The 16,506-nt window shown below is 37.1% G+C and overlaps 1 protein-coding gene across 3 annotated transcripts in view; it reads right to left on the bottom strand.

Annotated features, from left to right (window-relative positions):
- The window catches only part of CDH13 (cadherin 13), a 1,699,366-nt gene that overhangs the window by 356,402 nt on the left and 1,326,458 nt on the right, over positions 1-16,506 (bottom strand). For all 3 annotated transcript variants that reach the window (XM_069072248.1, XM_069072247.1, XM_069072246.1), the window contains one exon: positions 4,189-4,367. In XM_069072248.1, coding sequence (XP_068928349.1) covers positions 4,189-4,367 — 179 coding nt within the window. The remainder of the gene's footprint in view (positions 1-4,188; positions 4,368-16,506) is intronic.

Below are 16,506 nucleotides of genomic sequence, written 5' to 3'. Positions count from 1 at the left end.
TATTACTGTTCTATAAGAAATGATGAATGTATATGACGGAGGTGTCAAACATGAGAGGCAATATTCCCAAATGGAGCAAAACCAGATTAAAACATAATTGGGAAATATTAAACAAAATAAATAAAAACACACTAGAAAATAGATAATCTTAATATGTGGTTTTCAAGTCAATATGTGTTTCACAGGTATATTTCTGTACAGTTTGGTGGATGCATTTTCTTTTTTTAAATTTTATTTTAACTCCAATGTTATAGAATATAGAGAAGTATGGGAACACCTGTATAAAATAATTCAATGCTAGGAAAAGCAGAATCAGGCAAACAATATACACCATTATAACAGTCATATAAAAGAAAAAAAAAGGCAATAAGAAAACCAAAACTCAAAGTTATGAAGTTGAGTGACCAAACTTTGCACCAAAGCAGAGATTTGGAATTTCTGCCCAAACCCTCCCTGGCAGAGAAAGAGAACTATGAGTTTGGAATTTTGTGTATAATGTCAGACTAGGTTGATGTGTTGGTTAGTTTGAATGTTTTTGTCTTTTCCTCTGAACTGTCTTTTAATTTTTTTTTAATTCTTTGTTATAAAGGTTAGTTCTCTGGGAGAAGGAGGGGAGGAATATTTTGAGAAATGATGGTGCTATAAAAACAAAAATCAATAAAAATTTAATTAAAAATAAAATAAAAGAGCTTGCTCAAGTATATGAGTAAAGACTTCAAGCTAAAGTAGCATGGCAGCATTTTAACAAAACATTTTTAGCAAAGTCAGAAGGTAAAGTCAGCATAGACTTCAGCCAACCATGGTCTGCAGAGACTCCATTTTCAGCAGAACTATATCTGTCAGCAAGACAGGAAAGCAGTATCTGATGGCAACTATGAAGCCCATAGGAAGGCTAGTCTAGCAAAGAGTAGAAAACTAGTATCATCATAAACAGCATTATGTATGTGTGTATATGTGTGTATGTATATGTATATGTATGTACAAACACAAACATAGTATGTGTGTATATGCACACATATATGTATGTGGTCATACAGGCCCACATATGGGCACGGTGTGTATACATCCATACACATGTGTACACACATAAGTATATATGTATGCATGAGTATATGCATACATGTACAATGGGTGTGTGTGTGTGTGTAATCACCCAGAAGATATCAGAAGTCCTACCTATGTGACTACCTATGTCACTTAGCCTTTCTGGGCTTAAGGAGGGAAAGCCAATAATAGATTAAAGGTTTAAAACTTGAGTACATGAGAAAATAATAAAGGAATTAGGGTATTCTTGAGGCAAAGCTGGTTATAGTGGAAACTGATAAGTCTTATGTGTGCTGCATTTGAAGTTTCAACAGGAAACATTCAAGACAATGTTTCACTGTAAACTAAGGATTTAGAATTAGAGCTCAGGGGAGGAGATAGAAATCTTGGAATAAATTACATAGACATAATAATAATAATGATTAACATTTATATAGTTCTTTGAAGTATATAATGCACTTTAAATATTTTAGAGTGCTTAATTCTTAAAACAACCCAGTGAGACTGGTCATATTACTACCACCATTTAATAATGAAACTGATAGTTAACCAGGTTAAGTGATATGTCCGAAGTCACAAAGTTAGTAAGTATCTAAGGCAATATTTAAACTCATGTCTTCCCAACTCCAAGATCAACACTTGGAGTGGAAAAGTCCACTTGGGAAGAGTAAAGAGAAAATATAAGAGGTCCTGAAGATAGAACAAAGGGCAACCCATATGAAAATTTCAAGATTAGAAGGGGAATCTAGTAAAGGAAACAAATGAACATTTGGTAGCCAAGTTGCACATAATCATGGAAGGTTAGGAAAAAATTTCACAGAAGTCAGCAATGTTAAATGCTACAGAAGGAAGAAGAAGAAGAAGAAAGCCTGGGCAAACCAAATGTTGTGGTCAGTGATTAGTTGCGATCTCAGAAAAAATTCTTTAGAGTAGTGGGAATAGAAGTCAGATTATAAGGAGTGAGGAAATAAAGAGTCCAGATATACTTTATACCTTTAAGAAGGTAAGGAATGACGGGCCTGGAGTCAGGAGGACCTGGTCCAAATCCGGCCTCAGACACTTAACACTTACTAGCTGTGTGACCTTGGGCAAATTACTTAACCCCAATTGCCCTGCCCTCCCCCCCTCCAAAAAAAAAAAAAAGAAAAAGGAAGAAGGTAAGGGATGTAAATAAGAGAAAAACAAGCTGATCACTTCAGAAAAAAAAAAGGGAGAGTCTTAAGAATGGTCTTTTTTAAAGATGGTGAACAAGCCTTCTTTATCCTGGGCAACATCATGTGGCCCACATCTAAGTAGATCTGGAGTACCATTTGAACCCACATATTAAGGTATGATCAGACAGATGACATCATACCTTTGGTTATAGTCAATACTAGTAAGACTTATAGCTGAGGTTCACACTGGAAGAGGATAGAGAAGGGGAGAAAATGAAGAAGAAATGGAGGAAAGACAGAAGAAAGTAAGGTAGGATAAGTAATGAAAAGGATACGGTGGATGCTTTGCATTTACGGACTTGTCTGGCTTCAGTGCCATGGAACAAGGTGCTTCCTGGTGTACCATTCTGTACCATCCCCCCTCCCTCATTTTTCTGCCTCCTTTTGTCAATTCTCTCTTTTTTACAAGTTCTGTGAGGGCAGGAATGGCTTTCTTTCTATTAACTCAATTTCCAGTGCTTAACATAGGGTCTGGCATATAGTAGACATTTAATAAGTGTTTATTGGATCAGATTGGATTAGACTGATAGTCTCAGGCAAGGACAAAAAAGACCTGGCCTCTTACCAGAGGTCAAAAATATGGAAAGCTCTAATCAGAAATTATTGCTATGAGTCTAGATTGAAGTGAATAGGTTCTTCTTATCTGTTGACAATTGGAAACTAGGTGGGTGCTGGATAGAGAACAGAACCTAGAGTCGAGAAAACCTGAGTTCAGATATGGCCTCAAACATATTTGCTTTGCATTAGCTTCCTCAACTATAAAATTAGGATAATCATAGTACTTATTAGGGTAGTTGTGAGAATCAAATGAGATAATATTTATAAACTGCTTAGAACAGTCTATATTAATAAATGCTTGTTTCCTTCCTTCCTCCCTCCTTCCCTTCCTGGGTGGCTCCTTCACTGAAGGAAAGTCTTTTCATTCTTAAAAGAACATTTACCTCTTATGTCAGGTCTTTTAATTCCCCAGGGTGAAATATATGTCATCTAGCTAGAAACTCTTACTAGAAAATTCCATGCCCTCTAAGTGTGTTGATAACTTTTGACAACTCAGTTCTCCTGCAGGACTATAGCGTTCTCAGTTTCTCTTTCATTGGAGTCTTGCTTCTACTAGGTCCTTCAAGGACTAAAATCATGTACCATAGGAGTTAATGTCTCCAGGCTGCATTCCAGACTTCTACCACCCTGCTCAAGCTCTTCATCCTGAAGAATCCCTCTGACCCTGGAATTCACATATTGAATCCTTTTGGACCCCTCCCTCTGAATCAATGACTTCTACCAGAACCTCCATTTGTGAAAGGCTGCCTTCTGTAATCTTTCTACCATGCTCCAGCTCCTCCTTTTCATCTTCCTTTAGAATGTAATCTCCTTAAGGGCAGGGACTATTTTTCTTTCTATTTATATTTGTATTAGGAGTGCTTATCACAATGCCTGATCCATAGTGAATAGCATTTAATAGATACTTAATGACCCAATGGACTGACTGACTGAGGATAAAGAACACCTTATTTCAGAAAGGAGGGACAGAGAAGAACATAGCTAAACATGCATTTTAAATTGCATAGAGAATAGACAAAGGCTTTTATTAAATGAGATGGCCTTAATCTCATTTAAACAGGCAACAAAGTTCAATGAAGAGGGCTAGAAAGTATAGTTTAAGGGACATGAGTTATGTAGGAAAAGTCTTAAAAAAAAAAAACTGCTGCCAGGCATCCTTTGTTATCAATAAAAGGCTACAAGTTTTTCAGAGCAACAGGAAGGGCCCAGGAGAAATTAAGATTAAGACACAGATTCTTCATTTGAAATGCCTCTTCCAGCCATTGTTTCTTCTCCATTCTCAATATGATTATTCCAGTTCACATCATTATCTCTTACTGGGAATACTGTAACACACTCCTATTCAGCAGCAAATCAATGGCTTTGAACTTACCTCTCGGTCCAAGAGTGCCGGTGACACTACAGTGACGATGTCTCCTTTCTCAGGATCAATATAGAACATGTTGGGAGATGGCTTGTCAGGAGTCTGCTGCAGAATGTTGTATCGCAGGAGGGCATTGTCTGTGGAAGGGTCATCAGCATCAAAGGCTGTCATACGCATCACAGTAGTTCCTGCAGGGAATGGGATAGAAAGGCAGGAGATGTTATTATGACTCACAACCAACATCAGGCAGGCTCTGCTTGGCACAAATGACACTGGGAAGACTGTTCACCACTCAAAATTAAAAGGAAATAACATTCACTGGATCCCTTGTTTTCTTACTAAATTCCATTAAAGGATTCAATAAAAACAAAGAAAAGATATATAAGGCATTTTGTTGTTGTTTTGTTCAGTTGTATCTGACTCCTTATGATCTCTTTTTTGTTTGTGTTTTAGCAAAGATACTGGAGTGACTTACCATTTCTTTCTCCAGCTCATTTTACAGATGAGGAAACTGAGGCAAACAGTTAAGCAACTTACCTAGGATCACACATCTAGTGTCTGAGACCACATTTATACTGAAGTCTCCCTTACTACAGGTTCTGGGCTCTATTCACTGTATCACCTAACTGCCCTTATAAAGCATACAGTAGGCATAAAGTTGAACTGAGCTTTCCAGTGTTGGTCTCTGGTCATGTCAAGAATTCCTGCTTGATATTTATCAGCTGTGGCCAGATGGCTATTAGACCATGAGGCAAGGCTTAAGGATTTGATCACCTAGATGTCCATGTCATACCTGCCAGTCTTGCTAACTTAGGCTACAATTACAGGAGCTATGACCAACTAAATCAACCATATTTTCCAGTCCCGACATTCTGTTGCAATTATTTAGCCATAGAATAGTCTTGTGCTTGGGGTATATGCTGAATGTATTCACACAACTCAGAGATAAGAGGAGTCTGGATAGGATAACCTTTCTCAGGATCATCCATCTCAATAGGCAAATCTACCAATCTGACTTCCTCAGGTATCTAAGTTGATTCTGTCTGTCTGTCTGTGTATTTATCTGTGTATCTATCTATCTATCTAGCTGTATAATACATGTATCTCTTTTTGTATTTATACAACTATATACTCAACTATGTAAGTTGACTATATGTATATATACACATACATCTATATATCTGTGAACATATATATGTGCATATGTAGATACACATGTATATGCAGGTACACACACATCTATAAATATATGCATGCATGTTATATATGCATACGCAGTCAGTAGCCACATATCTATAAATACATGTATTATATACATATATATGTAAGAGTAAACCTACATGTCCATCAAAATATTGAGCCAATTTATTATGAAAAGTTATTTATGTCAATATACTATCAAGTTAATATCCCTTTCAACTGTTTTAAGATATTATGTATCCATTATCTGCTAACTTATTGCTTTACAATGTTATGTAACTTATCTTATATTTTGATCTGTATTCCCCTTGGCTATTATGGCTGTTCACTCAGCAAAAAGACAGAGGCTGTAGGATTGAGAAAGTTTCTGGACTGTATAAGCCTATTCATTGTGGCAACTATTTCCTACCATTGCAGTTTCTCTAGGAAATGGTGATAAGAGGTGATGTTTTTACTTTTGGTGGTTTGCTTTTTTTTTTTTTAAATACGTTGCCAGCTTATTTGAAAAGGTTCAATTGAAGCCACTACGATCAAAAAGTATCTTTTTCCCATAAATAGCCTTTCTTCTAATTTGTCATTGATTTGATCTTTAATCAGCTTATAATCTGACTTCACAGAGGCAGATGAGTCTGTAGTGACATTAGCATTTCTAATATTCTAAGATATAGTCACTTAAGAAAATATTTTCTAGTGTTTGCCATTTTTAGCACCTTCAGATTCTTTTCTTGAAGAAATTATTGTGAAGATGTAACACAGGTCCCATTTAATCACTAAACCTTCAAAAGCTATCCCAAGTTCAAGGCAGGCTTTGGACTAAGCTTTTCAAAAACATAATTACAAAGCCCTAACTGAGGAGCCTTTAAAAGCACATTTAAACAAACAGATAAAAAGGATGGAGGAAGGAGAACACCTATGTATATGTGCCAAGTTACATAGTGTAGAGAGTAGCCACAAAGAATGAATAGCAGCTGAGAACACAGAAATTCACAGAAGACAAATTCTAAGAAAAGAAGCAGGAGAAAAATGCATACAGCCTCAAATGATTATATATAAATACCCAAAAATTTAGGCATCATTCAAAAAGAACAGAAAGTTATATCTTAACACTAAAATGAATATTTGGCTTGATAAATATCAGTAAGACTTAATGTGGTGAAACTTATAACAGGATCATGGTTCTGGGTAGGTATTCCTTATTCTAAAGAAATAAGGTTAGTAAAATGAGATGGAAAGGGGAGTAACATTATAGGGTAAGAAAACCTATTCATATGAAGAAATCTGAGAAAAGGGAGAAAAATATGATGGAGAATATCTTGGTGAAGGTCAAAGGATGGAGAAGCAGATATTTTTTTTTTTCCATTTGAGTATGTTACAGACTAACTGGATAAAAAAGGGGAATATTGGAGAGTGTTGGAAACAGATCATAAGCCTGGCATAGAGGTATGGTATCATGATACTATGGGATTTCAATTATACATACATCATCTGGAGCTCTCTATCTCTTTCAAAAGCAGAGCAGGTAATCATTTCGTAATTTGCCTTAGTGATCATTTCATCCTTCAAAAGTTGAAAGAACAAACAAAGGAAAATTCTACTCTGGATATGATTTTCCCCAACAGGGAGGGACTGATTATTGGGGGTGAAAATGATGAGAACTTGAGGGAGCAGATGGGGTCGGATGATAATTTCATTCTTGAGTTTGTGGTAGAGGAGAGTATATAAAGTAATGGTCTGACATGTACCCTTCAGTTCAGTCACTTTTCAGTCCTGTCTGACTCTTCATGACCCTATTTTTTATTTTCTTGGCAGAGATACTTAACTGGTTTGCAATTTCCTTCTCCAGCTCATTTTACAGATGAAGAAACTGAGGCAAACTGGGACCCCAGGATCACATAGCTATTAAGTGGCTAAAATCAAATTTGAACTGAGAGGAGTCTTCCTGATTCCAGGCCTGTGTACTCTATCTACTGTGCCACGTAGATATCCTAACATATATCCTGCATTTGGAGAAATCTGATTTCAAAGGGTTCAGAGCGAACAAAGATAGAATTATATGGAGCAAAATGCTATGGGAGAAGTCAGCCCTAAAGAATTGGAGATGATCAGGAATGAAAATCTTAAATGAAATGAAAAAGGGAAACAATTCCAATTATAAGGGGTAAAAATAGGATTTGCCTGATTAAAATGAATGCACAGGGAACTCACCAATCAATTTAGATCTTTAAAAGAAGTGTACAGAAAATGGAAGATCAGATTTTTTTAAAAAAAGAATGAATATAAATAAATGAATAAAAAGAATAAATACTATCCTTTGAATATTAGGAACACAAGCTCAGGAGCTAAGGCTGACAAGGCAAACTAAAAGTGACAAAAAGAGGTTTATTCATTTTTTTCTGCCTTTGTGGGGGTGGGGAGAGAAGAACATCAAAAAAGATATAAGACCTTTTTTTTTGGAGTAGATGGGATGATTATTCTTTTTTTTTATTTTAATTTTTTGGGGGGAGGGCAATTGGGGTTAAGTGACTTGCCCAGAGTCACATGGCTGGGATGCTTATTCTTTATGAAACAGAGAATGCAGAGTAGCTCAACTTTCAGTTTTCTTTTTTCTGTGAAATCTGAAGTTCTGTGAACATCCATTTGCACTGGAAATGAAAATAAAAATTAGTAGGAGGTACTTCATACTCAGGATAAATAAGGAAATAATAAGAAGTCATTTGGGTTCCTTTAATGAATTTGTCACCTGCTCCAAATGAACTCCATTCTCAGATACTGAAATAACTAGTGGATGTGATTGTCAAATTTCTTTCAGTGATATTTTTAATATAATGGACAATAGGAGAGGTCTCATAAGATGAGAAAAGGATAAATGTCTTGAGTTTCAAAAAAAGGGGAGATTATATAGTCTAAATACTATAGGCCAGTGAACTTGACTTTGGTTCATGAGAAAATTCTAGGAAATTTCATTAAAGAGATACTTACTGAAACCTAGACTATGAAGAAGTGATTATAAAGAACTAGTGTGACCCAAAGACCCCAGTTTTTGGGATAAGAACTCACTATTTGACAAAAATTCCTGGGAAAAATGGAATACAGTATGGCAAAACCGGGCATAGACCGGTTTTTTATAGACATATCTAACACCATATACCAAAATCAAGTCTAAATGGGTACATGATCTACATACAAAGGCTGATACTGTAAGCAATCTGGGAAAGCACAGAACAGTTTACCTGTCAGATTTATGGAGAGGGGAAGACTTTATGACCAAACAAGAATTAGAGAGTATTATAAAGTGCAAATTGGATAATTTTGATTACATTAAATTGAAAAGTTTCTGTACAAACAAAGCCAATATAACCAAGATTTAGAGGGAAGAGGACAATTGGGAAAGAATTTTTACAACCAATGTCTCTGATAAAGGCCTCCTTTCTAAAATATACAAAGAATTGAGTCAAATCTATAAGAATTCAAGCCACTACCCAATTGATAAATGCTCAAAGGATATGAACAGGCAGTTCTCAGAAGATGAAATTAAAGATAGCTATAAGCATATGAAAAAATGCTCTAAATCACTATTGATTAAAGAAATGCAAATCAAAACAACTCTGAGGTATCACATCTTACCAGTCAGATTGGCTAAGATGACAAAACAGGAAAATTACAAACGCCGGAGAGGATGTGGAAAAATTGGAACACTAATGCATTTTTGATAGAGTTGTAAACTGATTCAGCCATTCTGGAGAGCACTCTGGAACTATGCCGAAAGGGCTATAAATATTTTCATACCCTTTGACCCAGCAATACCACTTCTAGGGTTGTATCCCAAAGAGATCATAGAAGTGGGAAGAAGACCCACATGTACAAAAATATTTATAGCAGCTCTTTTTGTGGTGGCAAAGAACTGGAAATTAAGGGGATGCTCATCAATTGGGGAATGGCTAAACAAGTTGTGGTATATGAATGTAATGGAATACTATTGTGCTATAAGAAATGAGGAGCAGATGGACTTCATATTTACCTGGAGAGGCTTATATGAACTGATACTGAGTGAGAAGAGCAGAACCAGGAGAAATTTGTATACAATTATAGACACAACATATATGTGACAACCAACTTTGATAGACTGGTCCCTTCTCAGCAATGCAGGGTTATAAGACTCAGGGTCAAAAGACTCATGATGGAGAGAGATGTCAACATTCAGAGAAAGAACTAGAAAGAACAGAGTTTGAATGCAGATTGAAGCAAACTACCTGCTCTCTTTCTTTTTCTTGTTTGGTTTTGTTTCCTCTTTTCCATTGTTCATTCCATAGGTTACAATCCTTTATAACCTGACTAATGTCTAATGTGAAAGTATTTTCAGATCCTATACTTGATTGCATGCCACCATGGGCAGGGGGGTGGGGAGGTGGAGAAGGAGGGAGAGAAAATTTGAAACTCAAGGGAGTGTGGAAATGAATCTTGGAAACAAAAAGTAAACAAACAAATTAATAAAGACATTTTTTTTAAAGAACTAGTGTGGGTTCATCATAACTAGATCATGCCCAACTAAACACATTTGGCATGTTTATTTTTGGTCAATTACTGAAATAGTAGATGAGGGAAATGTTGCTGTTCCCCACATTATAGCAAAACTTTTGACACTATATCTCATATGTGTGTGTGTGAAAGATAGAAAGATGTAGATTAGATGATAATCTAATTATACAGTTTCAGAACACATTGGATGGCTGATCTCAAAGTCTCAGATTAGTTGTTAATATTCAATGTAAAGATGGCAGCAGGTTCCCAACGTTTAGTCTTTAGAACATCTGAATCAATAACTTTGAAAAAAACAACCCATAGATGACATACAAATTAAGTTCACAGTTGATACAAGCTGAAAGATACAGTTAAAACACTGCATGACCTAGTAAAAAGATACTGGTAGGCCAGAATATTGGGATGAACCTAATAAGACTGATAGGGATCAGTGTAAAGTTGTTCACTTAAGTAAAAAAAAAAATTGAACAAAACAAAAATCAATCAGTAACAGAATGGTGAGTCATGATTAGGGAGCAGTTCTGAAAAGAATCCAATTTTTGTTGTTGTTGGGTTGTAATTTCAATATGAGTCAATGGCATGATGTTGCAGTTTCAAAAAAAAAGTACTAATCCAATCTTGGGATGAATAATGCAGGCTATAGTTATAAGGAATAAGGTGATGAACGTATCATTATACTCTAACCTTGCCAGTACACATCTGGAGTACTGAGTTTATTTCATAACACAATAAAGGAATTAATACTCATGAGAATGCTCAAATAAGGACAATCAGGATGGGGTTGAAGGTACTTGAGACCATGTTAAAGGACGATAAAGGAATTTAGTTTCTGTAGCTTGGAGATGACCCAGGGGTGCCATGATAGTGATTTTCAAGTATTTAAAGGATGTCATGCAGAAAATAAATTAATTTATTTTCTTTGGTCCCAGAAGGTAAAACAAAAAGGAATGGATGGAAGTTACCGAGACTAATTATTAGACTTGAGATTAGGAAACAAATAAATAACATCGTAACACTGAAAGACTTTTAAATGTGGAATGGGCTTCCATGAAAGATGGTAGGTTTTTCCTTCTTTGAAGTTTTTAGCTGGATGACCATGTTTGAGTGTGTTATACTAAAGAGTCCTCTGACTATAGGGTTTGAACTTAGATAAATGCTGAAGTCACATCCATATCTCAGTCTATGATTCTGTGGTCCTTTTACCAGACCAACCAACCATAGGACACTGTTCAAGAAGCATTTACCTGAAATAAAAGTAAAATTAAGAAATATATTGTTAAGTAAATAACCAGTATCCATTCCTGAAATGGCTGCCTCCTCACCCTTTTCTGAGATGGTGGTAGGATAGAAAACTTGTGTTAAAATTGTATCTTGTTCTGGTCCCCTTGAGTACTCTGCACCCCTTCTAGTTAATAAAATAAGTTTATAAGTAGCCAGTATAAAGGGGTGAAAGCAGGAAGTCAGATTGCAAAGGGGAACCCGGAAGTCTTGTATAAACCATCCCAAAGATCAAAGGGCCATAATTTACAAATTATATAATTTATTAATCAAAATACACACACTGATGAGATATGCTGAATCAGGTGAAGCCATCTAGGTGCTGCTTGTCAAGATTTCTGAACCTATTATATGTAAATTCCAGACAAAATCCACACCTCCACAGCTTCAGACCAGCAAAACTTCAAAACTTTGAAATGATGACTTTGAAGCTTTACTCATAGCTTTGACATGATTTGAATATATTAATAAACTAACCCCAAGGTGACACAGATAGGAGTTAGTCTGCTTCCCTCCAAAACCCTATAAAATGAGACCTAAAACTCCTGCCCTTCCTCCTCCCCCTCCTCCCTCTTCCATCTCCATTGATTCCATGCTATTGTGTGTTCCCAACTCTAATCTGTGGCTGTGTGAATAATATTGCCCCTCACCATCCTCTTCTTCACACTGTCTTTGTTCACCATTCCATTCCCCATCCCTGAGCTGTGCTGTCTGCCACTGTATCTCTCCCCAGTTTGTGATGCTTGTCTCTATACCTTCTGTGCCTTATTAAAGGGTGACTGTAGCCCTGTTTCCCACTAACAATCAGTGGTCTTTCCCAATGATTACCCAAAAAACTGGGTTTACCTGTTCTCATTTCACTATTTCATAAATTATCCATTCAGTACTGATCTCAGGGCTTTTCTGGCACCACATACCACATACCACACACTCAAAGGGAAATGGAAATTCACAAGTAATCTGAAGATGTGTGTTGTAGCTTTAAAGTCTGTGTTGTTCTGCCTAGTCTAAGTCCCCTTTCAACCTTGGTAGAAAAAGGTAGAGAGCACTACTTATCACAAGAAAAGAAACTTGACAGTTTTAAAAAAAATCTACAAGTAACCCCATCATCACCCCTTTTATGGCTACCATCTGTCTTCTCCCCACAACCATCTCATCTAGGGAAGGGTAAGGTTTTCCTGGACAGTACTCAGACCATGAAATGGTGAATCATAGTGGTCTGCAAGCAATGAAAGACATTCACTAAAGATTTACCAAATGTATCTTTCTTTTTTCCCTCCTTATTCTCCTTGGGGCTGAGTTTCTCTCGTGAATTTTTCTTTCCTCCTCTGTTCTGAGAAGGTTTTCATCACTCAGCATCTGGTGATGTCTCACCCTATTAAACTCTGCATATAGACATATGCCTCCTTTTAAATGAATATGTGTGTGAATAAAGATAATACTAAGTCAATATAACTGAATAGTCTTGATCCTTGTTTTGTTAGGTTTTGTTTTAATTTCTTGATCCTGAAACATGTTTTCTGGCATAGTTTTCACTGTCTTCCTTGTGCCCACCTTTGTATTGCAGACCTTGAATACCAAATTATTTGTAGACATAGTTTGGAGGATCTTGCCAAGGTCTTCAAAGAATTTCCCTATTTTATCCTTTGCAGCAGATGTTGGCACATATATTGCAATTATCTTCATTGGTCAGGATGCATGTAAACAAAATTTAACAAAAAAAAACAGCTTGCTTCTACTCATTGTGAGTGCTTGAAGGCAGGATGACCATGTGTCCTAGGAAATTATATTTCTTATTTCCTTTGGGGTGAAAAACAGAATCAACTCTTCCAAATATTTCATTTGCCTCTCCAAAGAGAATCTATATATTCTTCTTCCATTTGGCTGTGACTTCTTTGTTTTATGGTTTCATTTCAACTTCTTTAAATCTTATTACTTCATTTACCACTCCCTCCACATACCCTGTGATGCAAGGATACTGACGTCCTTGCTGATCCTCACATACAATATGACATCTCCTGACTCTGGACATGGTCGGTGTTTGTTTAACATGCCTCACATATCTCCCTCTTCTCTACTTCCACCTCCTGGAAGCCCTAGCGTCTTTCAAATCTCCATTAAATTACCACCTACTGCAAGAAGCCTCTCCCAGTCCTCATTAACCTGAGTGCACCTCCCCCCATGTGATGGCCTATTTATCCTTGTTTAGGCATGGTTATTTGCATGTACTCTCTCTGCATTCCACTGTGAAAACCTTGTGAGCAGGAACAGTTTTTATCCTTTCTTTTCATTTCTATTGTTCAGCACATAGTAGGCACTTAATAATTGCTTCTTGATAACTTGAATGTAAATATGGATGTGATACAGTTCCTCTATATACCTTAGAGGTTTAGTGGGAGGCTATAGCGGTCTAGGGGTGATTTAAAAATGTGTCTTTCAATGACTGCTTAAGTCCAAAATGTCATCACCAGTGGCTAACAGGGGCAGCTAGGTGGCACAGTGGGTAGAATGTTCAACCTGGAGTCTTGAGTCCTGAATTCAATTTTGGCTTCAGACATTTATTATCAGTGTGACTTTGGAGAAGCACTTTAGCTTCCTCACTTGTAAAATGAGCTGGAGCAAGAAATGGCAAACTCCTCCACTGTCTGCCAAGAAAACCCCAAATGAGGCCACAAAGAGAAGGATATTAATGAAAAATGCCTAAATAAAAAAAAAAATTGACAGATATCCTGGTAAGGGGCCTTTGAGTACTTAGATGGCAGACAAAGTTTGTTACCTAGACCTGCTCGCCTCTTTGGATTACCTATATTTCCCAATATGCTCCCCCATCCTCCTCTTCCCTTCTCAGAGAGCCACACATTATTATAAAGAATAAAAAAGGGGAAAATGTTCTGCAAAACAACCAACATATGGAAACAATGACAGTATTTGTAGTATCCCAGACCCAGAATTGTCTGTCTCTGCTAAGAAGCAGGGGAAGATGACTCCTCTTTGTCTCGTCGGGACCAACCTTCATAGTTCATCATAGTTTCCACACATTCAGTTTATTTTGCTGTAGTTTTCAAAAAGTTTCCACTTAATATATATCAAGTCTTGCTAAGCACCAGAGATACAAAGACTAAAGTGAACTAGTCTTGCTGTCAAAGAATTTACAATTGAGCAAAGAAAATTATTCTGGTCCTTCTAATCATTGAAACCATTTCCCATAGCCTCTTGACAACAGATAAAAAGTAATAATGTATACAGGGTTTAGGTGGGTGACCTAAGTAAGCTCATGATATCGGATGTCAGAAAATGGCCCTTTCCATGGATCCTCCTTGATATCTTTCCCTGTCCTCTGACTGCGGTTCAAAGTCATTGAGCCTTAGTGCTGCCTTATTTCAGTCCAGATCCTTCCTACTTTAGGTCATGCCAGTCTAGTTTAAAAATATCTATCAACTCCTAGTCAGGGAATCCCTGGCCTGATTTGTCAGCAGACCTGGATCTTGCTCAAATGCCGACCCCCCCACCCCCAATAGTAGGTGCTCAATGAATGCCACTTGACTTAATCATTGGACAAAGACAATCGGACTGGTGAATTAGATGATAATGACGAAAGGTGAGCTAGGCTGAAGAGCACTGTACGTCCCCAGTGGATGCCCTGTTCTATCTCCTTAGGTTATGGTATTATTCTTTTTTTGAAATGTCTCACCTTGTCTGCAGCTATATTATGCTTCTGATTATGGGGAAATAGTCTTCTAGCATTACAGGTTTAGAGCTGGAAGGGACCTTAGAGTGTATCTAGTTCATTTGATCTTGCCATGATTAAAAACAAAGTCGAGGGAAACTAGGTCCATTCATTGTTAATATGAATATCCTGGATCCTTCTACCAGTTCAACCTCTGTAATTTAAGTGTTGGACTTGAGAGTCCACAAGACATGAGTTCAAATCCTGCCTCAGACACTTACTAGCTGTGTGGTCCTGGATAAGTTACTGTGCTTTGATTTCATCATCTTAGGGGTTGGACTCAGGGTCTCTAAAGGCCTGAGTCTCAACCCATGATCCTATACATGTAACATCTTTAGTGACCAGATGAATAGCACCTTAGTTATGGATAAAAGGCTCAGTCTTGGAGTTAGGAAAACCTGGGTTCAAATGATAACTGTGGAACATACTGCCTATGTAACCCTGAGTAATTCTCAGTGATTCCAAAGAAATCTTGAAGATTTCCAAGAGATTGTTGTGGGGAAGTTTCTGCAGGAACTCCAAACTAGATGAAATCACAGGTTGCCCCCCACACACATTAATGCATTAATGTTGTACAATAAAGGCAGCAATAGTATAGTATAAAGGGCCTCATGAAACTCTACTATTCTAGGAAGTGCAAAATGATGTTGGTGTCAGGTAAAATGAAGGATCATTAGAAACATTTCCTGCAGGTATGAAGGCATATACTTTGTGATTTCAACCTTCTCTACATTCACAATATTTACTCTCTAGAGGGTCAAAATAAATTATAATTGCTCTGTTGCTCCCGGAGCCAGATGGAATAACACAGGTCCCTTCAAAATCAAATAATTACAGGTTAATCATTGGAAAGCATAATGACGAAGTCATTTTCAGGAGTAGAAGGACCCAGCAGTCAGCCTGACAAGCTGATAAACAATTCTGATTGTTCTGCCTTGGGCAGACAGTCCGTTTCCTCTTGACTGTATTTCTGTGATTAAAAAATACTGCCTGCCAGAGTGACCTTGAAGAGACCTGTTTGAAGTTTTGCTTCACTGCCACTTCAGGCACCCTTAAGAAATGGAGGCAAGATCTGACAGTGTGGGGGTTTCACCAGTGATGAAAGGTCAGCCCACTTCAGGAGCACCAGACATCACCAATGGGTGATTATGACGTTATCCTGTTCTTGAAATTTCTCACTTTGTTTCTGCAGTTATATTATGCTCCTAATTATGGGAAAGATACTCTCCTAATATCAGACCTGTAGGGCTGGAAGGGACCTTCAAGTTTAAAAAGTTCACCCGCCTGATTTTATAAAACTGAGTTCCTGAGAAATGAAATTATTTGATTAGAGACATTTAGGTAGTAACTAGCAAAGTTTGGATTTGAACCTAGGTCCTCTGACTACAAACCTGATATTCTTGCCACTGTACCACAAAGGTAGCTGACCTTTGAGAAAGAGTGAAGGGAGATATCTGAGAGGCAAATAGTCACTGAAATAACAAAGGTGTGTCACTTCATCTATGAAATCATTCCAGATTTTCTCTTCTAAATAGTTCTCTCTCTCTCTCTCTCTCTCTCTCTCTCTCTCTCTCTCTCTCTCT

Source organism: Petaurus breviceps, unplaced genomic scaffold (assembly GCF_028583685.1).
Source record: "Petaurus breviceps papuanus isolate PSGF00001 unplaced genomic scaffold, PetGlider_PUasm1.0 90845, whole genome shotgun sequence".
Taxonomy (NCBI): Eukaryota; Metazoa; Chordata; class Mammalia; order Diprotodontia; family Petauridae; genus Petaurus; species Petaurus breviceps.
This window is presented reverse-complemented; position numbering and strand designations above follow the sequence as displayed.